The sequence below is a fragment of the Typopeltis vanoorti genome, chromosome 2 (assembly GCF_054136105.1).
Source record: "Typopeltis vanoorti isolate ZY-2024b chromosome 2, IOZ_Tvanoo_1.0, whole genome shotgun sequence".
In the NCBI taxonomy this organism is placed as follows: Eukaryota; Metazoa; Arthropoda; class Arachnida; order Uropygi; family Thelyphonidae; genus Typopeltis; species Typopeltis vanoorti.
Window position 1 is genome coordinate 65,145,261 of NC_143550.1, and position 13,349 is coordinate 65,158,609.

Consider the following 13,349-nt stretch of genomic DNA (forward strand, 5'->3'; position numbering starts at 1 on the left):
AATAAAACTGCACCAAATACTAATTCTGTAACTACCTGTCACTTCTTAGCCGTTTCTTTGAGTTCAGATTTGGTAGATATGCTCTACTTGTTTCCTCGATAAAACACAGACAAATGATTAATCTGTCAGGACATTTTAAGAATTTTTTTTTTTTACATACAAAATAGAAGAAAAATCAGTTGCATTTTACTCTGCGCTGTGTCATTTAAGTATAGACCATTATTACAAGGGAACGGGAAAAAAAAATTGAAATGTTTAGTGAGAAAACATGAAAATCAGGACATTCCATGTTAATTTTTCTTGGTACTCACTTAAAAAAAAATGTATGCGCAAGGAACATGGTGGTAAGCAGCCTGTGATTGTGGAATTGAAGACCAATAGCCATTAAGATATTATTAAAAAAAAAAAAAATGCAGTTGGCTTAATTTAGAACTTATTCCGTTTTTAATCTTTTAAATAAAAGCACATTTTTACAATTTTTGAAGAACTTGATAATGCTTACAAAATAATTAAATATTTTCATCTCGAATGCTTTAAAGTGTCCTTTATGTCAGAATTTCGGAATTTCTCACTATTTTTAAATCTACAGTTTATTTAAGCTGTAGAGTAGCATTACTAACTTTCTTAATGGAGCAAACTAGCGATTCGCTGGCCTAACTCCATTTACTCTTTTTGTATGTTAGGGTTGTGATATTATGGTCTGATTATTAAACTATTAGTACACTTGGTACTAATAGTTGAATAATCAGACCACATAGACCATTTATCTATACATGTTCTCTAATTAGAATAACATGAGAATAAATATATATCCTTCAGATTAAAATAGAATTTCAAATACTAAATTAGATTATATATAACAGGGGTCGGCGGGCCGCATGCGGCCCATAAAAGGTTGACCATACTTACATGGCATGTGGCCCATAAAATTTTATCATCAAGAAAAGACGTTATGGACATTTCAAGAGGACGTTATCTACTAGTCAAGTGCTAGATGGTTAAGTAGAGGTGCTGTGCTAAAAATATTTTGTAATTTACGTGAAGAAATAGATATTTTCATGACGGAACACGAAAATACTGTCCCACAACTATCGGATAAAAAAAAATGGATCTCTTGCATTTATGGTAGACATTACAACTACCTTAATGAACTTAATTTGAACCTGCGGGGCCAACCAAGATAAATTACTGTAAGAACTGTTTTCTGGCATAAAAGCTTTTGAAGGCAAACTATGTCTGTTAAAGAAACATATGATGGAAGAAAATCTACATGATTATGATTATGTTGCAAGTATAATCATAATCTACATGATTATGATTATATGTGACATGATTATATATGTTGCAAGTCGGCCTCTACAGTGGGATGGCAAACACAAAAGGAAACTTTGGTTGATATTATTGAAGATTTACAAAATGGAATTTTCAATAAGATTTGTGGATATTGAACCCTTTTAATGTCGACATTGATGACCTACCAAACCGACTACTGATGGAAGTTTTGGAATTGCAACACAATGAAACATTAAAGAACGCATTTTCGTTAGAAAATATCCAAACATTTTATCGATGCTTACCAAAAAATTTGAAGGATTAATCAGTTTCGCAAAGAAGATGACAGTCGCATTTGGAAACAAATACATTTGCAAACAAGCATTTTCTGACATGAGTTTTAGAAAAAATAAAATTTCTTCTCGACTGACTGACTGAATATTTGCATGCTTCGATTCGAATTTACATCTCAGGTTATAAAGTGGATCTAGATAATTTGACTAAAGGAAAACAATCGCAAAAGTCACATTAAGCAGGGAGACACACACATGTTGTGATGCAGAAACTATATTACTGTGTTTTTGCGTGATAATAATTTTTCATTGAGTTTTATTTTCATACTTGTTTCATATCTCGTACTTTAAATATTTCTGTGTTTTTTTTTAAGATTGATATAATAAAAATTGATACTTTGAGTATTTTTTTCACTCACTATTTTCTATTAATTAAACGCTTGCGGCCCGATTATTAAAAATAAAAGTTCAATGTAGCCCGTGAGTCTGAAAAAGTTGCCACCCCTGATATATAATATTCTTTTTTGTGTGTGTTTTTGATGTTTTATTTAAACTCCTGTGAAATGCTTCGTAAGCATTCATGTTTACTTTTTTTTTTTTTTTTTTCAAATTCCTTTCTTCGAAATTCTGGTAGTGACAATCTCAAAAGTACTTTGCAATATATTCAAGTCGCTTATGCGCTGCAGTTATGAATCTGAGTGCTATTTATTTCGAAGTTAAATTCTCCGATTTGTCCTCAACTTGGAGGGATCCAGACATGTGGTTACCATCTGAGGTCGGTCTTTGCTAAAGGTCAGGAACTCCCTAAAAATTAAATTACTTCAAGATATAACCTAAGAACTATTTCGAAATCCGAATAAAGGATCAGGTGTCGTCTTCGTACTAAAAACGATCCCCTCTGGAAACACAAGAAGGAATGAACCGATTTAGGTAAATGGGGAAAGAAAAAAAGCGGGACAACCATGACTACACTGAGGCCATTCCATATCGCCAACTTGGGGGAGTTAGGACAAATCTAACTTCAGTGTTTTCGCCACCCGTCAACAAAAGCGTAGAAAACGCACCCTGTCAACAACCCCCGCCTGCCGCTCGTCACTTCAGTCGAGGTGAAAACGAAGTGGTGCTTCAAGAAAGCACGTGGCGATGACTCTCTTCTCCCCCCCCCCTCCCCCTTCACTCCGACCTTAACTTGAAGAATGCGTTTCCTTGGAGCAGTAACGGACTTCGATGGGGACGAGGGGGGTGGGGGAATGCATCAGCAGACCAATAAACAATAATCTCATACAGATGGCTACGAACTTTTGAGAATTGCTTCATAATACATCACTTTATGAAGTTAAAAATTCTTCTGAGACAAAGTAAAAGCTGTTCTTGCGTGGGATCTTAGAATTTAGAAAATCCAATAATGCAATTAGTAAGTGATGGCCAAGTTTGTTTATTCCACAGATGCACAAAGTGATGTCACGGACGGTTTATGAAATGTTAAAATGGCCTCAAGAAACTTAATTACAAGTGGAGTAAGTGTGCGAACTAAGTGCATGCACCAAAGCTAGTGTAATTATCCATTATACGTCAGAGCCTTGAAATATTTAGGACAGTCGCTTTCTAAAATTGAGCGTTGCTAATGCGAATAAAAATATAACGTGACTTGTTATGTTTACAATCGCTGAAACCCCTCCCCTCCAAACAAAAATTTTCAGTAGAGTGATAGGTTAATTCAAAGATTCTAATTTAGGAGGAATAATGCTACCGAGACGACATCTGGTGGGCAATCTTAACTGAAAAGCACGATTAATAATTAGATTCCGTACTGTAACTTTAATAAATGTTAATTTTAATAATTGATTTTAAATCAAGATTGTATTTTCCCCCCCCACCCCCCCCCCCCCCCACCCCCCCCCCCCCCCACCCCCCCCCCCCCCCACCCCCCCCCCCCCCCACCCCCCCCCCCCCCCACCCCCCCCCCCCCCCACCCCCCCCCCCCCCCACCCCCCCCCCCCCCCACCCCCCCCCCCCCCCACCCCCCCCCCCCCCCACCCCCCCCCCCCCCCACCCCCCCCCCCCCCCACCCCCCCCCCCCCCCACCCCCCCCCCCCCCCACCCCCCCCCCCCCCCACCCCCCCCCCCCCCCACCCCCCCCCCCCCCCACCCCCCCCCCCCCCCACCCCCCCCCCCCCCCACCCCCCCCCCCCCCCACCCCCCCCCCCCCCCACCCCCCCCCCCCCCCACCCCCCCCCCCCCCCACCCCCCCCCCCCCCCACCCCCCCCCCCCCCCACCCCCCCCCCCCCCCACCCCCCCCCCCCCCCACCCCCCCCCCCCCCCACCCCCCCCCCCCCCCACCCCCCCCCCCCCCCACCCCCCCCCCACAAAATAGACAAATTTAATTCACACAGCTATCAGATATGACATCTTACTTTGTAGTCGGTCTCGGGTGGGAGGTGCTTTCAGTTTTCATAATATGGAAGCTAGCCAGAAAATGCACGCATTTTTAATAGTAATTTCCCGCCCCCGCGCGCGTGCGCGCGCGCACACACACACACACACACACAAGAAGCAGAAACAACGTCCGTAAAATAGAGGAAATCGGTTAAAGAGATGGTCTTTAATCTAATTGCTTTCTTCTGTAGTGAGGCAAGGATAAGATATCTCAAGGGAATCACCCCAATGTGAGAACAGTATTCAATGATTGGACGGTTTTTTTAAGGATTAGTTGTTCATCAGTTAAATAACACTTTAAGCAAAAAAAAAAAAATAATAATAATAAAAAAATCTGAATCCTGAAGAAGCAACACGGTATATTTAAAATATCAAGAAAGATTGGAGGGTAGAATTATCCCAAAAAGATTAGCCTCGTTCTTGAACAAGATTTGAATATCAAATACAAGACAATCATTTTTGCAAGAAATTGCAGTTAAAGATATCAGAACTTCATTGAAAAACTGTTTATTGATCAGAATTTTAGGGAAAGTACGATATTTTGTCATCACCAAAACCGTAGATTGGACTGGCAGTTGTTTAGCAGTCTGTTGTCCAAGTGAAAAGCTTACTTTCTATCTATCCAAAAGCCTGTGGGTTCGAATACTTCCGTGGACAATGATGTTTGGGAGTGTCTTTAGGTGATGGTCATCTCCCACCTAATGTGAAACCGCCCATTATTGGAGACTTGGGGAAAAAAAAAATTCTGTTTGGTCTGTAAAGCAGGGTTTATGGATTATTGAACTCTTAGATCATCTACAGTACTAAAATGCAGTATGTTGTTCCAACTTTTTTAGGATGCGATTCACATTAAAAAAATAACTGATGAGGATCCCTGATATATAGAAAAGAGCAAGCGTAAGGATGGCAATCTGTGTAGGTCTTGCAAAGTCTTGAGACAAAGATGATTCATTCACTTTCAAACGTGATATGCCACCAGAGAGAAAGCTAACGGCCGATTTGAAGATTAGAAAGTGTTCTATAAAATGGAACCATTTCTTAGAGGCTTTAACGCTTTATGATCCTATAGGATCAAAAAGCGAAAATTTGATCCTATAGGATCAAATGCGTTAGTATGAAAAGCAACATTTTTCTCAAGTTATTTGCCCCAATAATAATAAATTTAAAAAAAAAATGCCTGTAAAAGAGGGGGATATTTTGAAATCCATCCTCTTTCCTCCCCCCCCCCCTCTTAGGACCACTCGTAAGATTCGTAAAATATTCTATTATTTAATTAGCACAGTATATTCTGTTCTGCTTTTACAAAGAGGTGTGCAGAGAAAAGATTGATTTACGTCTGGCAGTAAAAAAAAAAAAAAAAGTAAGAAATGTCATCTCATTGTTATACAAACATTTAGATTTTACACGCGAATTTGAAAACAAATTTATAGAACAAACTGTATTAAAATATGCTAATGACCTGAAACTCATTTTAGAAGTTCCGACTTTTAACTTTTGCAAAAAAAAAAACTGTACTTTACATCTATCAATAACACCATTTTCATCTGTAGTTTTCAGTAGATTAAAAATAAAAAAAACAACAACTAACAAACCATACTAAATTCGTGAAGTCAATTACAAAATTCGGTTGCTAACGTATTTGTTTAGAAGAAACACGGAAGTTCATTCTTCATATCGTTATCAAATTAAAAAAAAAATAACAAAAACATTCTTATCGAAGATGAGGTGAAGACATTTGTGAAGCAGTTCTTTAACTTCGTGTCCGAATTTGCTGTTTGTTGACATAAAAAAAAAAAAAAAGTCGTGATAATCATATAGCTTGCATCTTCGAGTAGGAAGCACTTATCAGTACGTTCCCTGAGGGGGAGGAGGAAAGATATAATGAATTCTTCACAGTTATACCATTTTGTTGAGTTTTGTATTTTCTTGATTTTCTACCGCATTTTTTCTTTCCCAGAGGAATTCATGTTATTTCGATGTAGAACTGCTTACCACTACAGAATGTAGACATGCCACTGAAGTCTGGAGCTTTGTTTTCTCTCGTCACCCTTTTCACCAAATCCTACTGTCAAGTTCACATGTGGCCAAACGCTTGTCAACTCCTTATTCCATCCCCTGTCCATCCCGCTAGACAAAACATCAGCGACCACATGATTAAAGCCAGCAACTGCAACAGTGCTCTCTCTCTGTGTCTCGTTCCCCCATTCCATTTCCCCCTTAACCACCCACATGTGTCTGTCATTCTGATGGTCGCCCATCTGCGTTCTTAATCTTTTTTTTCTCCCTAAATCTGAAACACCGCAGAACCTCCAAGTATCGTATGGCTTGCTGAGGGGAGTCAAAGGTCAGAGGTGAAAGGTCATATCATTAACCGCCTCCGCTCTCACAGGATGACTGGAATGTGCAGTGGTGCACCAAGTCCACAGTCGGGAGACTTTTTCCTTCTCCACCCTCTGCACGGCATAATTATACTTTACAGCTAGCCACTAATTCCTCTCCGCTGTCATTGTCAGCGTCAGTGTCTCGCTGATTACTAAGATTCCTCAGCAGGGAAGAAACCCGACTATTCTATAAGACCTACAGTTTTGTTATTTTTCCTGAAAGCCACGTTCACGGTTGTTAGAGTTGACTATTATTTAGCTGAGCGAGGGCGTTAGGTCGGATGGTGAAGGCTATTGGTTAAGCTGTTTGCGGATTAAAAAAAAAAAAAAAAAAAAAAAAAATTAATAAACTCCTCAGAGACCAAACTTTCAAGAACTTAGAAGGAAACGCCTCTTAGTTATTAGAAAGGGCTCGGTGAAGAGAACGAAACAAAAGAAATTCTTTCATATTTGTTTGGAACCAGTACTGCATTTAAAGGGCTTTGCCTCGCATATTAGACAAGAACACATCTCGACATTATGGCGCACATATCAGCCATAACGGATTTGTGTCAAGAGAAATGACGAGAATATGGCCTTGAGAAAGGAGAGGCAACGATGGTCTTCAGCTGGTTGGATGTTGTGTGGAGGAAGGCAGGACATTTGATGTCTATCCATCAGGTCTTGCTAGGTTTCTTATTGTTGTTCGCACTGTTTTTAGGCTTTGTCTGTTTACATGAGTTAGCTGGTTTATTACCAAGATGAAATGGTTTTCTTACCACGAAACGCGAAGTTTTTCTTTAATGTATAAAATGGCCTGTTATCATAAATTGATTTCCAGCTTGGTTGACTGAGAGGTTAACGTATTTGCCCTTCAATCAGCAGTGGGTTCAAATACTGCAATGGACATGTTTGTTGAATGTCTTCAGGTAGGAGATGAATTTTATCGCCCGGTGTGAGACCACAGCAGGTTGAGAAAGTTCCATGTTAAGTCTCTAGAGTAGGGTTTCCGAATTAGGTAATAAAAAAAAAAAAAAGACCCTTAGCCACTCACAACGGTACTTATGTATTATAGGATTACGATCTTCCATGAGCGAGTGCCACAAAATTCATAATACAATCACTTTCATATGTAGCTTTTGCTACTGACTGCGATACGGAGCACCTTTGGTCTTTCGAACTCTTTGGGTTTGAAAAGCTCCCTTTGTAGTGCAAGAAACATTTTAATTTTTTCAGTTAAGGTTCCTTATGTTAACGGCAGAATAGAATCTTTCCTTCTCATATAACTGAAAACTGTACCGAAAGCGCATGTACGTGTAACTGACAGATATCAGTCACATCATAGCGAACCTCCTTTGTCACATTATTGCTCTGGTTTAATCTAAAACAACTATTCTCGATGCCAATAGCGTTGATCCAGAGTGTTCCTTGAGAGCGTATTATCAACATTTCAACTGATTTACCTCTAACAACGTATCTCCGGTTTTCGTTAAAAGAGTAGAATCTCGGGCATGATTCTCACACCTGTAGCAGATATTTTGAACGGAATAAATCTCTGCTGTTGAAGTAAAGTGAAAATGCTCATTGGCGTTTGTAATACGAAGCAATATCCTACCTTAATGTGATTTCAGTGAGTATTTCTCTCCATCTTTTTCATCCAAGGATGGGTTAAAGCTTACACCCATGTTTTGTAAATGCAGCTAGTCGTATTTCATACTGTTGGACATGTTTACTGGGCCGATTTGTTTGCTTGTGAAAAGAGGAAACTTGTCTCGCCGTCTGCGACTTGCTGACTCACCTTCAGGTGAAAATCTCAGAGTCTCTTCGCGGCGTCCTCCACGGGGAGTCGAAAGGCTTGTTACCGACTAAACTACGGAAGCTCATGCAATAATTATCATACGAATAAAAGAAAATCGGAAGTAATATTAGACATGAATCAGTGGTATTCCCATAGGAAGGTAGATAGGTTTCAGTTATTTACAAATTACTCTTGTTCATATTAATCTCCAAAGAACTTAAATGGTACTCAATGCCTGTCAATTGCATATTCACAGATTCAGTTTTTAATTCGAGAAATCGACTCAAACTTAATAAACGTCAGTGACCGACTGACTCAGTGCAGCGACAGAAGCCAACAACTTTCTAACCCGGCTGCCGATGTTATAGAAACCCGAAATCGATGACGAAATCGGCCAACTCGTGACCAAGCCCAAATTCCGGGATATGTTTAGTGTCTACGATGACGAAATTTTATTAATGGTGACTCGTGGCTTTCTGGAGCAGTTGCAAGTTTCATCTTTCAGCACAATGTCGTCGATGTTTAACTTTCTTTCCTTGATAGGTGCACTTTGCCATACGTCGAACCTTGTCACCCGACCCCACTTTACATCGACGAGCACGTGCTCCGCATTCGACGCTATGAACACCCAGAAAGTGCCCAATTCCTGTCAGCGTTGCTATAAATGTTTTCCGTACAATGCAGCAAGTGACGTGACAGAACACTGATGTAAGCGATCAGGCCTCTCAATGACCTCCACCAGCTGCGAAGGACTTTTTTTTTCTTTTTTTCCCTAATACCTCCCTTAAGTTTTCCACGCATAAATCATTTCTTTCAGACCTCTCTTCAAGCTTTAGAAAGTTAGTAGCAGTCGCAAGTTTTTTTCTTTTCCTTTCTTTCTTTTTTCCCCTTTCTATGATCAGTGTGAAGATTGAGCAGTAATATAGATGTCCGTCCATCACAAATATCGCCAGCTGCCAAATTCCCTGGCTGTCTGTCTACACACGAACTTGCGTCATTGTTCATGTGGCTCGTGGCAGACCGGCCTTGTGTAGTTGTCTTCTTAATCCGGATGTACTTTTCTATTTTTTTTTTTTTTTCATGATTACTTCTCGCACATAAAAATGAAAAACGTAAGCGTGTTTTTAGATTATAGAAATCTCCTGCCCTTTTGAAACATGGCCTTGATTTGAGAGTTGCAATTTGTTCATGACATTAACTATAGAAGGTCATATTTGTAAGTCTAAGTAGCTTTTGCCTCGTGTTGCTATGACTTTACATAATCAAATGTCCATTCCAGGTTGATGTTTTAGAAAAATAAAATAAAAAAAAAAGCTTTCAAGTATAGGATGACCTTATAAAGTTATCAACTATATAGTTGTACACTTGCACGTATCAAACTTTTTTATTTTTACCTCGACAAACTGTCTTTGCTTTTACTGTAATCTTATAGTATGCAAGTTATCTTAAAATACCGATTTGATTCTTCTATGTTTTTCACTATAATTCATGAATAAATATAGAAGATATTTGAAATAATATTTACAAATTAGTTAATTTAGTTTGATTATAAATACTAACTTTTAATTTTTTTTTCTTTGGGAGTTAGTGTAAGTCGAGGATTAGAAAAAACTTTTATGAAGTATCAAAAAAAAAAAAAAAAACTAAATGTAAATGGAGAACATTTTGTATCAATAACTCATCCCTAAGGGTAGTTGGAAGAGGCTTCAGTTCTCGTAATGACACGAAAAATCTTTATATGGGCTTTTTTTTTTAAGTCAAAGCATGCCAAGTCACTTTTAGCTTACGGTCTCATCCGGAAGTAGTTTTTATTTATCTATTTTTCAGCATTTCGAATATTTCTTCCCTCAAAACGGTCAAATCAACCAGAACAGTACACACATAGTTAACATGCTATTAACAAAGTATGGGCAAAATACCGTAATGGGCCATTTGGACTCCATGGGGGGGGGGACGGAACATAATAGTATGATAAAATGCTAACCAATATTACATGTTAGTGTATGTACATTGCAGACATGCACAATTTGCCTTTTAAATGCGTCAGATAAATATAAAATTTCTATTTATTGCAGCTTCAATAAATATATGAAAGTGGAAATTTATTATATTTGAAAGTTGACCAGTATTCAGCTGTTGTCCCTCTGCGCATCGAGATTCAGATGTTCTGAGTCGATTGTTAGTTATTTAAAATGTTCGTGCTTTGTTTCTGATCGTTTGTTTCAATCCCAGATATATAATATCCTGCGCTCTGTCACCATGCTACTTCAACTTCGTCACCACTCAAACTTCTACCTGTGAGAGAGAGCATAGAAATAATTGTCTAAAATGATTTGAACAATAGTTTGTCATTAAATATTTATATAATTTATTGTATTGTAAAATTCAATTCAGTGAAAACTTTGTCTGCTAATTTACTGAATCTTTTTTTTTTTTTTTTTCATTCCAGTGGTTCAAGGGACCGTCAGTTCCCTCTACAACAATGACGAACTTCAACGAACAGAGATTATTGTCCGTGCAAGTAAGGTAATCCGAGATAGTATTCCACCAGTATTTGGAGAAGTACGCCACGATTATGACGACATCTATACCAAATATGGACAAGTACACCGACCACTGAAATGTGGCACTAAAGCAGGAAGTGGAGAGTTTTTATTCTTAGGTAGATGGACTCTTGGCAGTGCAGTTATTAGATGTGCGCCACGGCTAGTCGATTGGAAGAAGGTGAGAAGGAAAGCATTAGAAGAAGGCACTAACGAGTGCCAATTGGACCAATGACTGAATTTCAAGTTCCTTTGTGAAAAATATCGATCTGTCGTAACAGCGCACCAGATGGCGTCACGTACAAGTGTAAGATGAAGTGAAGACTACGACTGAAGTCAGTTTTTGTAGTTCCTATATTTGATCAAGTATATTTGTTGGAAAAGTCTGAAAACATGCAGACTGTTTACATTTTTCATAACTGGTGCTCTCGAGTATCTTCCGTCCTGAATGTTCATTTTAACTTCGGTCATGCACAAAGATCTAAAGACAACAAAGTAGTGCTACTTTGTATAGATGTATTTTTATAACAACGCAGAAACAGCTGAAGAAAATATTTTGTATAGAAAAAAAACCTTGTACATAAAGTATATAATTAATGTAAATAAATTTATTTTGCTAATTTTACTGAGTATTTTAATTGTAGATGTGGACATAATGATGGACTTGGATTTGCTTTTAAACGCCGGATTGAATATCAAAAGAGGACCGCAGGGATGGGAGGAAGGAGAAGAAAAGAAAACACTACTGTTTGTAAAAAGTTTCCATTCATTAACTACTTTGTTTCTCTTGCTCTCTCTATGTAGTCATTGTTTCAAAAACAATTAAATCCTATTTAGGAGATGTAAATGTATATTTTACAAAGACAAACTTTAGCCAGAAGAAGTTTTAGCTAAATAAATAAATAAAAATGGTAGTCTTAATATTATATATGCAGAATTTAGACTATCCTAAGTGTATTTTTATCTTGCCTCGGGCGCCAACACTTCCAAAAACTCTTCACGATCCAGTGGCCTCATCTCCAACACGAGCGAAACAGCATCGCCTACCTGGACTAGAATAATAACCTCTTTGATAACTACCAGACAAAGAAGATGCGCATGACAAGCGAGCCGCCAGACTTGCGCACGGTTATTTCGTCGGTCAATAGACGTCGATATTACACCCGGAAGGTTAGCGGCTATCTTAGTTTTAAGCGATGTATTAGGGAACAATTACTTCGGACAGGCAAACTGATGTATTGAGGAAGAGAGGGAAACAAGGGGGAAATATAATTTAAGGGTAGTTCCGTTTTGTTGTTCACGAAATACGTGTACAGTTGATTTTAACCCCCCCCACACCACACTGAATCTTTTCGGCAGTTGGAGAAGTTTTGCATTCGTGGAAAAATCAATGTATGGTATGATAAAGTCTAGAAGGGAAAACATCGAGTAAATGTCAGTTAATACTGGGGGGGGGGGAGTGATTTCACTATCAGAAGTTTCTGACAGCAAAATTGCCTCCACCCTTCGAGGCTTAATTTTTGCATCTTCTTCAGTTTCCAATTATCGGCTTTATCTTCTGACACTTGTAATGAATAACAAGTACCGTAAAATTATTTTTTTTTTTTGTTTGTTTGTTTGGATGACTTGCAGGCATTTTAGACATGGTAGCCAGGACTTTCTTCCTGAATGATATTCCAAGGTCTTTTTTTAAACTCTGGTTCCATATTCAGGGAATTTGGTAGCTAATTTGGACAAATGAAAATCCATCCAAATGGCTCTATATTTGTCCACTTTTATCTACTAATTTTTGCATCACTGGCATTATGAACAGATTTCATAAAAAGGGAGGGGGGAAAAAAGAAGTCTTGCTTCAGAAATACTAATGTGGGGAAAAAAAAAAAAAAAACGCCCGCCCATAGGAGTAAAAGTTTGATAGATCCATGGAAAGCATATTGAAACGCAAAGGTCACATCGAGAAGTCCGATAAAGGATTTAAACCAAATGAAGTGTTGGTGCAAACTTTTTTTTTTTTAAATGAATCTGATAACCATCTATCCCCACGGCCTGGTCGGAAAGTGAAATATAACTAGCAGCCCTTATTTCAAAGGTATTTAATACCTCAATATTAACTGTTATATAACTGCGTGAATTCTTAAACATGTTTGCATTAGAGAAACGCTAATAATTCACTTAGAGATGTGCAAAACATGTTATATAGGGAACTGAAATTCCAAAGAAAAATTTCAATCCTGGGATCAGATTTGATTTCAATTTTTTTTAAATTGAAAGCATGATTTTAAATTTATTTTTAAAATATTAATTAGGATCGGGAACAAGGTATGGTGGCAAATGTTTTGCTAGATTCTCCCGAGCTTTGCTTTCGTTTGTGCATACCGGCTAGCACTAACTTGAAAGCACTAAGATGAAAATAGACTTGGTTGCCTGTAGGTTTCAAAAGGTTAGGACTAGAGAAGTGTTATCTCGTTTAATTCCCCGAAGGGGAATTAAAAGGCATAGGAAGAGAGGATTAAAGCAAATCACGATTGATGATCTAATCTAAACAGGAGATCATGCCGGCACTGTGGCTTATCCTAAAGTTTTTCTTCAGTAGTGAATATATTTGTAATGGAAACGATTTTCCACAGTTATCCTTGCTTAATAGTG

At 38.4% G+C, this 13,349-nt stretch overlaps 1 protein-coding gene across 1 annotated transcript in view; it reads left to right on the forward strand.

The window, feature by feature from the left end:
- The window catches only part of LOC150109120 (meteorin-like protein), a 38,199-nt gene extending 26,871 nt beyond the window's left edge, over positions 1–11,328 (forward strand). The window contains exon 3 of the mRNA XM_090401604.1: positions 10,610–11,328. Coding sequence (XP_090257730.1) covers positions 10,610–10,938 — 329 coding nt within the window. The 3' untranslated portion in view covers positions 10,939–11,328. The remainder of the gene's footprint in view (positions 1–10,609) is intronic.
- The last annotated feature ends 2,021 nt before the right edge of the window (positions 11,329–13,349 follow it).